Source organism: Podarcis filfolensis (genome assembly GCF_964270895.1).
Source record: "Podarcis filfolensis genome assembly, chromosome: 8".
In the NCBI taxonomy this organism is placed as follows: domain Eukaryota; kingdom Metazoa; phylum Chordata; class Lepidosauria; order Squamata; family Lacertidae; genus Podarcis; species Podarcis filfolensis.
The window spans coordinates 88,461,018-88,477,897 of NC_139611.1; the positions used below are offsets into that span (position 1 = coordinate 88,461,018).

At 51.8% G+C, this 16,880-nt stretch overlaps 2 protein-coding genes and 1 long non-coding RNA gene across 3 annotated transcripts in view; 2 read left to right on the plus strand and 1 right to left on the minus strand.

Moving 5' to 3' along the window:
* Positions 1 to 5,931, plus strand: part of PLEKHG2 (pleckstrin homology and RhoGEF domain containing G2) — a 57,898-nt gene extending 51,967 nt beyond the window's left edge. Inside the window, exon 18 of the mRNA XM_083628250.1 lies at positions 376 to 5,931. Within this exon, the coding sequence (XP_083484376.1) occupies positions 376 to 2,396 (2,021 nt within the window). The 3' untranslated portion in view covers positions 2,397 to 5,931. The remainder of the gene's footprint in view (positions 1 to 375) is intronic.
* A 312-nt stretch (positions 5,932 to 6,243) lies between these two features.
* The window catches only part of LOC310769208, a 133,649-nt gene continuing 123,012 nt past the window's right edge, over positions 6,244 to 16,880 (minus strand). The window contains exon 2 of the long non-coding RNA XR_014551526.1: positions 6,244 to 6,640. This is a non-coding gene — a long non-coding RNA (uncharacterized lncRNA). The remainder of the gene's footprint in view (positions 6,641 to 16,880) is intronic.
* The window catches only part of LOC310769020 (neuroglobin-like), a 38,018-nt gene continuing 36,731 nt past the window's right edge, over positions 15,594 to 16,880 (plus strand). The window contains exon 1 of the mRNA XM_083628059.1: positions 15,594 to 16,031. The gene's annotated coding sequence lies outside the window, so the exon portion shown is untranslated. The remainder of the gene's footprint in view (positions 16,032 to 16,880) is intronic.

Sequence of the window (16,880 nt, forward strand, 5' to 3'; positions counted from 1 at the left end):
ATTGATCTATGGATTAAGCCATGGGTAGGCAAACTAAGGCCCGGGGGCAAGATCCGGCCCAATCACCTTCTAAATCCGGCCTGCGGATGGTCTGGGAATCAGTGTGTTTTTTTGAGTAGAATGTGTGCTTTTATTTAAAATGCATCTCTGGGTTATTTGTGGGGCACAGGAATTCGTTCTTTTTTTTCCTTCAAAATATAGTCCGGCCCCCCACAAGGTGTAAGGGACAATGGACCGGCCCCCTGCTGAAAAACTCTGCTGACCCCTGGATTAAGCCAATGCAAACTTTCGACCCTAGTTGATTTCCTCTCCCCCTGAATGAGGAGTCGGGCTTTTCACGCTGCCTCCTGCCTCTCCCTCTCTCCCCTTCTGCAGGTGAGCCCCGAATCTACGGCCACGTCCTCATCCACGAGCCCCTGCAGCACGTGGTCCGAGTCCAGGAGAACACGTTGCTCGCGGCCGCCACTCGGGGGACAGCCCTGGAGCTGCGTGCTGAGAAGCCCTCCCCGCTCCTTTCCCCAGAACTCCTGGGTCCACTACGGCAGGGGCTTCTGTGCTCCGCACCGCAACCTCCGTGCGTCGGGTCTGACGCCTCGGCACCCGCCGGTGGGGAGGCGCTCCCAGAAGGCAAGCAAAGCAGAGGAGAACCAGGAAGCCCCAGACACTCCCCATCGCCCAGACCTGCTGTGGATCCCCTTGCCAAAGAGGCACGCAAATTGGGGGAGCCTCCTCTGCACCCCAAATTCGTAACGGAGAGAACCACGCTTGGAACCACGAACGCAGAGGAAACCACATCTGCATCAGAGCCAGCTGGGGAAATGGAAGAGGCAACGCGGTCATCTTCTGGACCTGGGGTGCAGCCAGCGGGTGCCGGAGGAAAAGGGGTGCCCAGCCGTTCCCACGACTCCCAGAAACTCACTGACATGGAAACCGTAAACTCTTCTGACTTCCCAGGCTCTGTAGAGGAATCCAGTTTGCCCAGTTCTCCAGCTGCTCCCCCAGCAGGGCAGGCCTCCCCCCAGAACCAAGAGGGACCCCCCTCCCATACAAGCTCTGTTCTGCAGCTGTCGGCAGCCAGCAGTTCGGCACCTTTCCAGGAGAACGATAAAGTCCGTACGGAGCAGGCAGCATCGAGCAACAAATCCTTCAAAACGCTGCCCAGCATCCACGGAGCTGTGGTCCTGGATTCTGCCCCAAAGGCCACGGCGCTCCTCCCGCTGGCTTCCTCTGAGGCCCCGCCGCCGATGCCCCGCAGCACGGAGAATTGCCCCGTCCAAGAATCCCCTTCCCCGACCCGGCCCGATTTCCAGGCGGCAACAGAGCTTCCGATCTCTGCGCAGCAGCAGCGCGCGCCAGCCCCGCTCCCAAAGCTTCTCCCCGCGTCTCCAGTCCGCAGGTGCCTCTCTTCGAGCGCAGCGGCCATTTCCAGGTACATCGCAGCCTCCTGCATCAGCCAGAGCCTGGCACGGAAAAACGGTGGGCCTCCTCATGAGGAGATGCAGGTGCCGTTCCTGCCTCCCGCCTCTGGACCGGCGCTCCCGAGACCCCTGGCAAACCCTTTGGCTCTGCTCCCCAAGGGGGCGCCCAGGGCCCATGCCAACCTGAGGAAGCCAGAGGCTTTGTTTCCGAGAGACGTGCCTCCGGCCCGCTGTTTCGGGCCGCTCTCTCCTCCCCGCCGACGAGCCTTGTCCGAAGCAGCCCAGGCCTTTGAGAACGGCGTCCCCTTCTCCTCTGCCTCCGAGCCCAACTCCAGGGTGCAGTCGCCCTGCCCCGTGAAGCCCAGAGTCTGCTCCCCGCCTCCAAGTGGGCCCCGGGCCTGCGGCTTTGCCCCCTTGTGTGCCCACCCTCCCGGGCAGCTGCCCGCCCACATCGCCTCCCCGGTGCCGTTGGTGCCGGACTGTGCCACGGGGCCTCCTTTGAGGCCGCGGGGAAACAGCCTCCCCAGCGGTGGGCTGGCTGAGAGTCCGGCCATAAACGGGGACCAGGCGCCGCTAAGGTGTGCCAAGGGGGCTCCCCACCACTTGCCCACTCCGCCGCCCAGAGGCTCCCCCGGATCCCACGAAATTGGCAGCATCAAGTGGCCCAACGTGCCCGGCCTGTGTCTGAAGTACGTGGGCAGGGAGTGCCGGCCGAGCTCCCAGAGGAGGCTGCTCGAAGGGGAGGGCTGCCCCGAATCGGACTCCTCCCTAAGCACGGACCTGGCGCAGCTGTCCGAGAAGAGCCAGCAGAGGGCCAGTTACTCGACAACGGTGAATATCCAGATTGGTGGCAGCGGTAGGATCGCCTCCTTCAGCAACGCCCAGGTCAGCCTGACCCACCCGCTGCTGCCCACCCCGGACCAGCCGAGCGTCAGGAAGGTCAACGGCAGTGCCTTAGAGGGGGGGCCCAAAACGTGAACTTTCTGGGTCCTGCCCGGGGCTAGGACCAAGCCCTACCACTGCGCCCAGGGAGGGGGTGAGAAGGCGGGGGTGGCAGGAGAGTTTAAGGGAGACGAATTGTGGGTGTGCAGTCCGAAAGATCGGCAAAGCAGCTCCCTCCCCCCCCAAATGCCACAGGGAAAGGTGATTTCTCCTCCTTGCCCTCTTTGAACCTCACTCTGTTGGGAATGAATAATTCGCCTGGATTGGAGTCAGTTTCAGTTCATTGGTAGCAGCCAGAAAGGTGAGTTGGGTGCCGAAACAATTGGGGTCACTGTTTCAGGTGTATGTGTGTGTGTGTGAGGGGGGGTCATTTTCTCATGTTTCTTGCCCCCACTACCCTGCCTTTCTCCCCCCAGATTTAGCACAGGTTCTGGTGGGTTTTTGTTTTAAAAGCGATCCAGAGTTCCCGGTAAAGACGTATTATTTGTTAAACCACTGTACAGCCGCATCCGCCTTGTACATTGAAAGCGCTATGCTGCCCCCTTTAAACTGTCATGGCTTCCCCCTCCCGCACAGAATTCTGGGAGCCCTAGTCTGCAATGGGTGCACAGCGTTGACAGGAGACCCTCGTATTTCCCTCCCGGGGCCACGATTCTCCCTGGGAACTGTAATCTACCGTTCTGTTGTCGTGAGACAACAATCTTCCTCTTTCCCTCTGCAACCTTGCATAATTTCATAATTGATATCTCGGTTGGCCCCTTCTGACCATTTGCCAGCTCTGGTTTATTTATTTTTATTTTCTGAGGCAAGCGGAACAGCTTTCTGAATGTGGCTGCGCCATGGACTTCCGTAAACTGGCAGTCACCAGTTTCGTTTTGCAGTCCGACTCCTGATAAAACGGGATTTGCCTTTCTTTCTTTGCAATAATGGAGGAATCCCTGACAGATGGCCACCCAACCCGTTTAAAAACCTCTGACGAAGGAGAATAGCTCTTACCGTCAGAACGGTCTTCCTAACATTTAGTCGGGATCATGACCCTGAACTTTTGTTTACCCAGGGCTTTGGGGAAGCCCAAATATACAGTGCGTTCCTACCACAGCAGTCCATTCCATCCCCACAGACTTGTTGGCCCTGCCAAAGAACTCCCAAAAAGTTGGTGAAAGGAGTTTCCTTTGCAGAAGCCATGCTGATCTTTCCTTCCTTCCTTCCTTCCTTCCTTCCTTCCTTCCTTCCTTCCTTCCTTCCTTCTATATCCTTAACAATGCTCTCTTTAATAAGGCTATCCACCAATTTTCTAAGGGCCAATGTTAAGCTAATGGATTCATCATTATCTGTCTTCTTCTCCTGCTCCCACCAATACCCTTTTTTAAACAAATTAAAAAATGGTATCACCTTGCCTATTTTCCCATCCTCCAGCAAAGAGTTGATTTTTACTGACATCATTTCAGCAGCCAAATCTGTCCGTTTTCGTTGAGATCAGCAGGTTCACTTTTCAGTCAGAGAACTGCCATTCTGTGCAGACTTGTGAATTTTTCATTTCTCAGTTTGCCCTGCAATATCATCTCTGATCTTCTCTGTCTGCTTATTTCTTCAGACATGCCCCGCCCCCTGGAAGAAGAAGAATGGGTGTGGGTATCTGCCCAACATCTTCCACTGATTGTGAAAAGAAAGGCAGTTCATTCATTCACAGAATAACAAAACAGTAGAGTTGGAAGGGACCTCCAGGGGTCATCTATTCCAACCCCCGGCAATGAATTCATCTCTGCAATCTCTCTCTCCCTTTTTTTTTATTTTAGCACACCTTCCGCTCTGTTGTCATCCAACGGTCCTTTCATTTCCCTGGACAATTTCCTGCTTTGGTGTATTTCCAAAAAATGTTTCTTAACAGTTTTAGCAAGATGCTCCACAAATTATTTCCCCCACCCCAAACCGTATCATCAACTTACATCCGCTGTGCCAGACAGAGCTTCCTCTCAGTTTTGTTCTCCTTTGGCCAAGACCTGGCGCCATTTTAGAACATCCTTGCCTCTGCTTGTTAGCCACACTGGCCTCCTCTGAGATGTCCTCATTTCTTCTGGCTCACAGCCTAGCTGAGCTTCTGTTGTGGTTTTACAGAACCTCCAAGAATCTTTCAAAGAGGGGATCCCACCTCCTTGACTCTCCCTTCCAAGAAGTCCTCCTGGTTTTTGAGAAATTTTCAGACGGGTTCCTCTTTAGAACAAGCGCCAGTGGCTCCTCTTGCCAGCGTAACGCCCAATTTCTTAAATTTTCGTGGTGCTTTTTATTCTCTTTTGCTGTGCTCTCCTGCGCCATCTGGCCCCGTTCTGGACGGGCAAGAAAACATCCCAAGATTTCCTCTGTTAGGAACTGAATGTGTGTCAGTGTTCTCCCCCCACAATTGTGGAAGGGGAATTTCAAGGACTAAAAGTATCTTCGTGCCAGAGGCAGCCTAGGGCCTCCATCGACTCAGACCCCAGTCCAGCTAGTTGTGGTGGAAGTAGACCAAACTTCCTGATGCCCTTCAGATGCCCCCCACAGAAGAACACCAGAAGACCCCTGGTGAATCAGGCCAGTGCCCTGTCCAGTCCATCATCCTGTCCTCGCTGTGGCCAAACACCCCTAGGAACCCAGCGATCAGGATAGACTGCCTCTGGACCTGGGGACTCCATTGTTGTTGTTTAGTCGTTTAGTCGTGTCCGCCTCTTCCTGACCCCCTGGACCAGAGCACGCCAGGCACTCCTGTCTTCCACTGCCTCCAGCAGCTGGGTCAAACTCATGCTGGTAGCTTCGAGAACACTGTCCAACCATCTCGTCCTCTGTCGTCCCCTTCTCCTTGTGCCCTCCATCTTTCCCAGCATCAGGGTCTTTTCCAGGGAGTCTTCTCTTCTCATGAGGTGGCCAAAGTCTTGGAGCCTCAGCTTCAGGATCTGTCCTTCCAGTGAGCACTCAGGGCTGATTTCCTTCCGAATGGAGAGGTTTGATCTTCTTGCAGTCCAGGGGACTCTCAAGAGTCTCCTCCAGCACCAAAATTCAAAAGCATCCATTCTTTTGCGATCAGCCTTCTTGATGGTCCAGCTCTCACTTCCATACATCACTACTGGGCTCCATTAGGAACTCAAGAAAGAGCCTGGCCGCTGGATCAGGCCCATGGCTCTTCTAGTCCAGCATCCTGTTCTCACAGGGGCTGACCAGATGCCTTTACTGGGAAACCCACAAGAAGGATTCAAGCACAACAGCCCTCCTGCGGTTTCCAGGAACGGTCCTTCCGTAGCATTGGAGGCAGGGCATAGCCATGGTGACTGGTAGCCATCAGGAGCATTCTCTGTGCCCTCCATGCTTTTGCCCAGTCTTCCTTTAGAGCCATCCAACTTGGTGAATCATCACCAAGCAGCGGGGAGTTCCATAGTTCATTGGGCGAAGAAGCAATGTCCAGAGACATCTGGAGGAGCCCAGGTTGGAGAAGGATGAGCTACCGTATTTTTCGCTCTATAAGACGCACCCGACCATAAGACTCACCTGGTTTTTAGAGGAGGAAAACAAGAAACAAGAAAGCAACGCAAAGCCTCTTGAGCGAAGATCCCTCTTGCTCTCCTAGCTTCAGCGATAGCTGCGCAGCCTGCATTTGCTCCATAAGATGCGCACACATTTCCCCTTACTTTTTCAGGAGGGAAAAAGTGCGTCTTATAGAGCGAAAAATACAGTAGCTAGAAATCGCCAAGGGAAATATACAACGGCTCCTGACCCCATTACCTTGGGGAAGGGAGAATTTGGGACTGGGGAGTAAAGGGGCCTTTATCTGACCAATGAGAAGGAGGGAGCAAGGAGGGGGTCCTGGCAATGGGGGGGTCAGGAAGTCTTTCAAGCCAGGTATGTTAGAGAGAGAGAGAGAGAGAGAGAGAGAGGGAGGGAGAATGAATTTGGTGGAGAAAGGGGTGGAGTTCATGTGAGGCATGATGGCAGCCGCACCCTGTGGTTTATGGGGGTCCAAAAATGAGTGCAATCCGGATCTGATTCACGGGGCACAATCTAGCCCAGTGGTTCCCAAACTTTTTCCATCCACCGTCCTGCTGGGTTCCTTTACTCCCTGACCCTGAAAAAAGCATTATTCAGAGTAGCGCTAAGGAAGATAGTGCAATAAAATTCAAAACAGCAGCAATCAATGGCATAGCTGTTGAAATCCAGTTTGAATGCTTTCACTTAATTAATTTGACACAGTTGATGAAGTTGATCCAGTGGTGCCAGAGAGTCATTTATACCTTCACACAAGAACGTGGGGGGAACTGTGGGTTAAACCACAGAGCCTAGGACTTGCCGATCAGAAGGTCGGCGGTTCGAATCCCCGCGACGGGGTGAGCTCCCGTTGCTCGGTCCCTGCTCCTGCCAACCTAGCAGTTCAAAAGCACGTCAAAGTGCAAGTAGATAAATAGGTACCGCTCCAGCGGGAAGGTAAGCGGCGTTTCCATGCGCTGCTCTGGTTTGCCAGAAGCGGCTTAGTCCTGCTGGCCACATGACCCGGAAGCTGTATGCCAGCTCCCTCGGCCAGTAAAGCGAGATGTGCGCTGCAACCCCAGAGTCGGCCACGACTGGACCTAACGGTCAGGGGTCCCTTTACCTTTACCTAGAGGGCCCCCCCAACACACTGGTAATCCCACCACCCACTTTGGGACCCACTGGTCTAGTGGAAAGACCTCCTGCAGAAGCCTTACTTTACAAATGGGTTTGGGGCTGCCTTGTGCCCCCATTTGAACCCGGGTGGGTATGTCTGAGCATGAAGGGGGTGGGGGTCTAGTTTGGATTTTCTGCCAGACGCATGCAACGGTCTTGTGATCCTGTGGATCAGAGGAGCGACCGGGCGATTGGCTCAGCGACCAGGACTCCAGAATCAGTTTTTTGCTCTTCAAACGTTTCGGATGTGAAACCACTTCCCTTTTTTTTTTTTTTTTGCTGTCTTCCGCCCAGAAGTTTCTGAGCTGCTTCAGTTTAAACCTTGCGAGAAAATGAACGTATGCACTTTTTTATTCAAGGGGCACGCTGCCTTTTCTAGGGAATCCCCGTTGGTTAACCAATTTTGTGTGTGCGCGTGTTTTACAAAAATGTCTATTTATAGTGACACAGTTGTGTGTGTGTTTAATTTAACAGCAGGGGGGATGTTCCTTTCGACCTCCTCAGAATGGGTACTGGTTTTTTAAATCTCCCCACCTTTGTAAATAAACACTGATAACACCAGCCTCCTCCTTTTATATATTGATGTCTTTCTCCCCATTGTCGTCCCCCTCGTGGGGTGTACATAGAATCAATTTATAATATGACGTGGAGCTGTTTCTTTTGAAAAGGAGTGGCGTCACAAGGAGCAAATAAACGGGAAACTTTTTATCCACGAAGCCGGAGCCAGTCTTTTTCTTTGTGTTTTTGAAAAATTCTTCAGGTTATTTTCCTTTTTTATTTTCCATTTGGGCAAGTCTTTTGCCTGCCCATGCAGTGATTTTATCTTGGGCACTGAAATGAAATCACCACCACCACCATCACTTATTAGATTTATCATTCCTTTTTTCTTGCTACGGCAACTTGAAAAAGAGTTGGAGCATTTTAAGCAAAAGAACAAACTCATGCATATATTAAAACCAGCAAGTAAACACCCTCAAAGCTACGTTAGGACCCGTGCAAAATGGCCAGAGATGTTTAAAAAACAAAGGTCTGGTTTAAAAAGAAAAAGACATGTGATGAAGGTGCCATGTGAGCCTCCCTAAGGAGAGCATTCCATAAATGGGGAGCCACCACAGAGAAGGCCCCGTTCTCGTGTTGCCACCATCTGGACCTCTCATGGGGGAGGCACATGAAGGTGGTCTCAGGCGATAATCGCAGGGTGTGGGTCACTTTGTATGAGGCGAGGCAGTCCTTGAGGAATGAGGTCCTGAGCCAGGTAACATTTTATTTGTCAAAGCCACTGGTACCTTTATCCTTTGTGCATTTGCCCAGTTCCCCCTCACAACACTCCTGCTGCAGATGCCTTTTCCCCAGGGAAGGTGCATAGGGAACCAAGAGGGAGATTTCTCTTCCACGATGACCCATCTCCTACAGAAGCTACCTTTGAAGGTGACCCGGAAACTACAACTAATCCAGAATGCGGCAGCTAGACTGGTGACTGGGAGCGGTCACCGAGACCACATAACGCCGGTCATGAAAGACCTACATTGGCTCCCAGGACATTTCAGAGCACAATTCAAAGGGTTGGTGTTGACCTTGAAAGCCCTAAACGGCCTCAAAGGCCCAGTATATCTGAAGAAGCGTCTCCACCCCCATCGTTCTGCCTGGACGCTGAGGTCCAGCTCCGAGGGCCTTCTGGCAGTTCCCTCACTACGAGAAGTGAGGTTATGGAGAACCAGGCAGAGGGTCTTCTCGGTGGTGGCGCCCGCCCTGTGGAACGCCCTCCCACCAGATGTCAAGGAAATAAACAACTACCTGACATTTAGAAGACATCTGAAGGCAGCCCTGTTTAGGGAAGCTTTTAATGTGTGTGTGAGAGAATGTGAGAGTAGAGAAGGGGGGAGTGTGCTGGGATGTGGTTTGGGTGTCTGCAGGTGAACTTTGAGGCATGATGGCAGCCGCACTCTGTGGATCCTCTTTCAAAGGCATCCAAGATGGTTGCAATCCCTGCCTCCTGTGGCAGGGAATGTGTGAATGTTCAGGGTGACAAGAGAGGATATATTGTTTATTAATATCCTTCCTAACTTGCGCTAGCAAGTTCCTTCATGTAGCAGAGTTATATTCCCCTTTCTTGCATGCACAGCAGATAGCTGGTTGCAGGCTCGTGTAAGCCTCTCATTATTGTACAGTTAAGTCTGTCTCAGATTGAATTGTAAGTTCCTGGTAAGTTCCCTTTAAAAGGTAAAGGGACCCCTGACCGTTAGTCCAGTCACGGACAACTCTGGGGTTGCACGCTCCTCTCGCTCTATAGGCCAAGGGAGCCAGTGTTTGTCCGCAGACAGCTTCTGGCAAACCAGAGCAACGCACGGAAACGCCATTTACCTTCCCACTGGAGTGGTACCTATTTATCTACTTGCACTTTGACGTGCTTTTGAACTGCTAGGTTGGCAGGAGCTGGGACCGAGCAACGGGAGCTCACCCCGTCGCGGGGATTCGAACCGCTGACCTTCTGATCGGCAAGTCCTAGGCTCTGTGGTTTAGACCACAGTGCCACCCGCGTCCCAAAGTTCCCTCTAATCCCTCTTATTCAAAGTCTATAAAAGAAGTTTACTCACATCAGTTCACAGTTGGATTCCTGGAGGCAGACTTAGTTACCAATATGTACATGTGGATCTACTCCATATGGGGGGATAATCCCAATGCTTCTGCTAGCTGGGAGCTAGCAGGGCAGTCCTAGCTAGAAGCGGGTCAAATGAAGAAGGAAGTAAAAGAGAGAGAGTGCTGCGTGACTCGTCCTTTTACCTGGACAGTGTGCTGGTCCCATGGGTTACCTGAGAGGCGAGGTCCAAGTCCGGTCCGTGGTCAAAGGTGCAACGTGGAGGCAGTCGTAGTAGCTGAAGCTGGGTGCAGGGCAGGGAGTCAGGTGAAGTCAGGAATAGGCTTGCAAGCAGGGAGCCAGGGCAGGTCAGGAGCTCAGGCAGGAAAGCAGGACAGGGTTCGGGCAGGAACTGGCAACCAACAATGTTGCTGCCGCAACTTGGGACTGGGTCTGGCTGGCTTTTATCTGCCCCGATCCTCTGGTGACTCGCCTCTCCTGGCCTGGAGGCGAGCCCTCCTCCTGCGGGAACTTAGCTCCCTCCGCCTCTCTGCCCTGAGCCTCTGCAGCTCAGGAGAGGCTGGAGGGTTACCGGACCCAGAGGCAACCTCCGCTTCCTCTGACGGGGCTGAGAGTGGAGCACCTGCAGGCAATGGGTCCTCCATCACCTCAGGAGCCAGAGCAGACTCAGCTGGTGCCTGCACCTGAGGATCCAGCACAGGTGAGGACCCTTCAGGCTCAGGCCCCAGCCCCGGCTCAGCTGGTTCTGGAGGCGGGGAATCCTGTGCAGGCTGGGATACCTCAGGTTCAGCATCCGAGTCCGAATCCCAGGCCATCTCAGACAGGTAAGTTCACACCCACCCACTATTCCCATGCAAGGAAGGATGCTCCAGCCAGGAGGAACAGGAAGCCGGACCAAACATCCGCTTGCATGTCCGCTCTAGGAAAACAAGGAATGTTGTATTTGACTGCTCCCAGTGGATTACAACCCACAGGGAGTTCTTGTTTAACTGTGTGTTGCATGAAGAAGGACTTTATTTTCTCTGTCCTGAATCTTCCAAACGTTCATTTTCGTTGGATGTCACGAGTTCTGGTGTTCTGAGAAGGGCGGGGGGGGGGCATTTCTGTATCTGCTGTTTTCCTGCCACGTGTCAATTTATAAACTTCCATCCTCAAGCAAAAGCTCCCAGTAGCTTCCTGGAACACAAGTCCTGGGCGATTCTGTTGCCGTAGGTGAAGCTGCCTCTCTGGGTACCAGTTCCTGCACTCCTGTGCTACCTGGGAGAAGGGGCATAAGGAAGAGAGAGGGAGGCTGAGCCAGAAGGCAGAGGCCTTGTGCCCACAGAAATGCCATGACAACAGCATCAGGCATCCTTTACAAGCGAATCCCAGAGGACTTCCTGCTTAAGAACCAGAACAAACTAAATAACGAACAAAAAGCCAAACGGAAGAATATTTTTTGAATTCTGGTGCTGGAGGAGACTCTTGAGAGTCCCATGGACTGCAAGAAGATCAAACCTCTCCATTCTGAAGGAAATCAGCCCCGAGTGCTCACTGGAAGGACAGATCCTGAAGCTGAGGCTCCAAGACTTTGGCCACCTCAGGAGAAGAGAAGACTCCCTGGAAAAGACCCTGATGTTGGGAAAGATGGAGGGCACAAGGAGAAGGGGACGACAGAGGACGAGATGGTTGGACAGTGTTCTCGAAGCTACCAGCATGAGTTTGACCAAACTGCGGGAGGCAGTGGAAGACAGGAGTGCCTGGCGTGCTCTGGTCCAGGGGGTCACGAAGAGTTGGACACGACTAAATGACTAAACAACAACAACAACAGTATTATGAAAACGTGAGCATGATTTGAAATATGAACAGCTCCGAAATATTGAGACGAATACTTAGGATGATTAAACCTAGAGATTAAGAATTTAAAAATATATATGCAGCATTTAAACGACAGCATAGATAGAACACCATGGAAGGGGCGTGGGGTGGGAGTTCCACGTAATGTTTTTAGGAAAGTGTTAAAATGGGGAAATTCAATAAAATTTATAAAAGCACGTGCACAATAAAAAGCCTACTGGATCAGGCCAGCGGCCTCATCTAGTCCAGCAAGCAGCGGAGGAAGCCTCTCCAGCACCTGGTGAGGACTGCCCCATAGGGGCGGGGTGAACTGCCCATAGGGGGTGGGGCCAATGGTGCGGGCGGGTGATTGGTGCTTGCCATCAGCGACTGTGCACTGGATTTGCGGCTTTGTGGTTGCATACGCGATTGGCTGTTGCAGTCCTGCGGGTGAGTGATTTTTGGCAGCCTTTCCCCCCAAAAAAGCTCAACAAGTCTGGCCAATATCCCCCCATTCCCTCAATTTGGAGCCCCCAAAAAGAGGGGGGCGTCTTATACACGGGGGCGCCTTATACACGGGAAAATACAGTAAGTTACAGAAAACCCAAAGTGCTCCGTGTCCGCGCACAAACACCGCTCTCCAACATAAGCGAAATTTGAATTCATCACAAATCGCTCGCATGTGTCCCCTCCCCCACCCCCAAAAAAGGCTCTTTAAAAACTGAACTTCACTCCCCCTTCTGAACCGCGGTTCCGTAGGGCCTGGCAAGGTGGTTCAAGGTCAGCGTGTCATGGCTGGGTAAGAAGGCAGTGTTTGAAAAACGACCGTCCTGCCAAAATTCCCTTTCTCATTCTGAGTGTTTCCTGCTCAGATTTGTGCAAAAAGGCTGGCCAGATGGGAAACAAGATTCCATGAATTGCTCCGTTGGGGAAAGAGATCAGGCCTGAGAGAGCTTGCAATCGTGTATCAAAGTGCTGGTCAAAGAGGGTGGAGGTATTAAATGACGCTGCAAACTTGGAGAACATTTTGATAATTCGACAGAAGCCAGAACATTGTGCTTGGCTGAGCATGGAACATGATCTCCATTGCAGCCACTTTCCTGATCCACCACGCACACACACAAAATAGCCAAAAGCACCCGGAATCCTTTTGCAAGTGCAGACAGAAAGGACATCTGCGGACGTAGGGGTGGGGGACAAATTCGAGCCAGTCTGCATTTAAATGCAAGCTTTCCCAAACTTTCCGGAACAAGGCGGAGATTGAAACGCAGTCTTCCTCCGTATTTGGTGTTTCTCCGAATTTTGCACTGCCGTTCTCCAGCCAAACGACACTTCCAAAAATCCATCAGTTAAGGAAAGCGTACATAAAGATCACGGATAGGCAAACTAAGGCCCGGGGGCCGAATCCGGCCCAATCACCTTCTCAGTCCGGCTTGCGGACGGTCTGGGAATCAGTGTGCTTTTACATGAGTAGAATGTGTCATTTTATTTAAAATGCATCTCTGGGTTATTTGTGGGGCCTGCCTGGTGTTTTTACATGAGTAGAATGTGCACTTTTATTTAAAATGCATCTCTGGGTTATTTGTAGGGCATAGGAATTCGTTCATTCTCCCCCCCAAAAAAATATAGTCCGGCCCCCCACCAGGTCTGAGAGACAGCGGACCGGCCCCCTGCTGAAAAAGTTTGCTGACCCCTGATAAAGATGAATATTTATATTGGTGAGAATAATTGCTCCCAGAATATTAGCCAAAGCTGTATATAAAAAAATGTGTGCTTGTTAGAAGTTCACCCCAAAATGTCCCAGTGAAAATGTATCTGCATTTTGGTGGGTGTGTGTGTGTATAACACCAAAATAAATAAAACTCAAATCGCTGCAAAATGTGGAGAGCTGAATTTAAGACGGAAAGAAATGAGAAACTGACAGATCCCTACTTGTAGGCCAACTGGAAGATTTGCACCACAAATACCTTATAACTCTTTTATTGGTTGCGGCCAAAAGAGTTATAGCTTGCCACTGGAAAACACTTAGAAATCCTTTGTGGTCTGTCCGGCTCATGGAAAAACTGACCAGAGCCTCGGAATGTCAATCAAATGGCAATGAATTTATTGGCATGCGATTTCACTTTATTTAGATATATCAAAGAAAAAGAACATTGTCATACACCCTGCCAATAACACATGGATGCCTTCTTTCTGGGGTGTGGGGACTTTAAAAAGGTAAAGGGACCCCTGACCATTAGGTCCAGTCGTGGCCGACTCTGGGGTTGCGGCGCTCATCTCGCTTTACTGGCCGAGGGAGCCGGCGTACAGCTTCCAGGTCATGTGGCCAGCAGGACTAAGCCGCTTCTGGCAAACCAGAGCAGCGCACGGAAACGCCGTTTACCTTCCCGCTGGAGTGGTACCTATTTATCTACTTGCACTTTGACGTGCTTTCGAACTGCTAGGTTGGCAGGAGCAGGGACCGAACAATGGGAGCTCAGCCCGTCATTGCGGGGATTTGAACCGCCGACCTTTTGATCGGCAAGTCCTAGGCTCTGTGGTTTCACCCACAGCGCCACCCACGTCCCTGTGGGGACTTTAGCAGGCAACAAAATAGTACGGTGAAGGCCTAATGTCAATCGGCAGGGAGATCCAAAGCTGCCACACTAAAAGATGGAGTTCTTGCATCCCACTCCTGTGGGAGGGAGTTCCGCAGAGTAACTCTGCACTGTGAAAAGAAGCGCTTTCTGTTATGTGTTCTGTAGCACCTGTCGCAATGCCAGTTCTGACAGAGGTGAAGTACTGATTGAGGGTTTCCCGGCTCAAGCGCTTGTGCTGAGGGATCCTTTACACACCTACTCAAGAAAAAGGGCTGCCCATTGCCAGTTGCAGGAAGTGAAATCGGCACCTTTGGGGGAGATCCCTCACTCCCTCGCTCTCTCCTTTCCTTCCCAGCGTTCCCCAATGAGTAGGATTTGCTTTTAAGCAAGGTTCACCCAAGTGGGGAGTCCACAGTACAGTAGCTCACAGCACCTGGGGACACTCTCTTGAACCCGGATCAGGACCACAATGCCACGGGTGTGGGCAGGGCTGGATTGAGGTTAGATGAGGCCCTAAGCTACTGAAGGCAATGGGGCCCTTTATATGTCCAGCTATCCTTTGTCAACAATAAACTGCCACTGTTTTCTGGGATGAATATATGCTAGATGGCAATTTATGGACCTCATAGGTATCTCAAGCCATCTGCACATCACAAAATATGCATTTTATCAAAGTAATTGTTGAACTGAAATACAAGAAGTCGTTTATCTTAAATTTTGGAAATGTACATCCAGATTTTTTCCCCGTTTAATTTGGGGGGGGGGCCAAGAGAATGTGGCCCTAAGCTGTAGCTTGTTTAGCTTATAGAGTGGTACCTCGGGTTAAGTACTTAATTCGTTCTGGAGGTCCGTTCTTAACCTGAAACTGTTCTTAACTTGAAGCACCACTTTAGGTAATGGGGCCTCCCGCTGCCACCGCACGATTTCTGTTCTCATCCTGAAGCAAAGTTCTTAACCCGAGGTAATATTTCTGGGTTAGCGGAGTCTGTAACCTGAAGCGTCTGTAACCTTGAAGCGTCTGTAACCCGAGGTAAAGGTAAAGAGATCCCTGACCATTAGGTCCAGTCGTGGCCGACTCTGGGGTTGCGGCGCTCATCTCACTTTACTGGCCGAGGGAGCTTCCGGGTCATGTGGCCAGCAGGACTAAGCCGCTTCTGGCGAACCAGAGCAGCGCACGGAAATGCCATTTACCTTCCCGCCGGAGTGGTACCTATTGATCTACTTGCACTTTGACGTTCTTTCGAACTGCTAGGTTGGCAGGAGCAGGGACCGAGCAACGGGAGCTCACCCCATCGTGGGGATTTGAACTGCTGACCACCTGATTGGCAAGTCCTAGGCTCTGTGGTTTAACCCACAGCGCCACCCACGTTGCAACCCGAGGTACCACTGTACATAAATCTTGCACTGGCAAATGCTCAGCACAGGGCGTGGGGTGCAGGAAATGCAGCCCACCCGGGTGCCAAAACACAACGCTGCTGAGAGCCTCTGAGAGCTTACTTTCTCCCATCCCTGGCGCCCAGCCCTCCTGCCTGCCAGCCCTTATTCCCCAGGAGGGAGGGAGAAATCCTCTCCAAAGCGCTTGTTGTGCACAGATGGGCGCCGGCAAACATTTCCCCCTCCATCTCTTCTGCGCCTTAATTGAACCTCTGCTTTCATTGCTTCAGGTGGAGATGAAAGGGAGAATGATCCATTTGTATTTAAATAGAGCAGCTGCATGAGAGCTAAGTGATGATGATGGCGTTGTTCTGCTGTCTCGGGAGAGGAAGGAGGGAGCGCGGGTCTGAACGAGGCAGGCTCTAAGATCCTGAGGCTGCCCTTGGGTGCTTGATCTGCAGGCTGCATATGGGATTCACCTGCTGGAGAGGAGAGAAAAGAGTGTGAGCAAGAATCACAGCAGCGCAGGAGGGAATTTCCTTCCGAAGACAGTTTGTTGCTTTTCCTCGCTCTGGAATTTCCTCCTGGAGTTTCTGAACCGGGTGTTTTTCCCCCAGCCCTTGCGGAGAAGAACTTGCGCGGGTAAGTGGGCACTTTTTGGTCTTTTATCAAGGCTGAGGAAAGGAGAGTCTTTGCCCTTCTCCTTCCCCAGTGCGGGCTGCAACCCCAAACCGAGGCGGGAATAAGTATCTGCGCCAGAGAACTTGCAAACTTAACTGTTGACAGTGGGCATTCCGGGGTTTGTTGCATTGCCAGGGAATGAGATCTCTCCCCCTGCCCCGCTGGCTGCAGTTCTAACATTGCATTAATTTCATAAATAGGCAGGGGAAAATAAGCCCACATAGCGCCCCCCCCACAAAGCAGGGGACAGGTCTCTGCCCCAGAGAGCTTGCAAACTAAATGTGGACAGTGGGCGCTTTTTGGTCTGTTTCATTGCTAGGGAATGAGATTTCCCCCCCCCCCCCCGCAACCTGCAATATTTGTTGAAGTTATGTTGCATTAATGCACCCTTTTCTGCAAGGAGGTTAAGGGGGCATAAATGGTTCTTCTCCCCATTTGATGCTCACACAACAGCCCTGAGAGGTAGGTCAGGCTGGGAGGCAGTGACTGGCCCAAGCTTCAGGGCTGAGTGGGGGGTTTGAACCCTGGTTCCCAGGTACTACTCTATGACACTCTAACCATTGCATCACACTGCCTCTCTTGCTGTTCTAAGATAGTATCGCTTTCTCTGCCATCACCGATATAAATAGTGGTCTATTGGGCAAATTCCTCTTCTTTGTGGATCGCTCATAGCTGAGTAAAATTGTCTTCCATGAACACGGTTGTAACAGTGAGTCCGTAAGTGACTGTGGAGCCAATTCTGGACCCACACGTCCTTCCACAGTGGAGACATTGGTTTCCAGGTGGGAGTTGATCACGGTGTGGATTTGC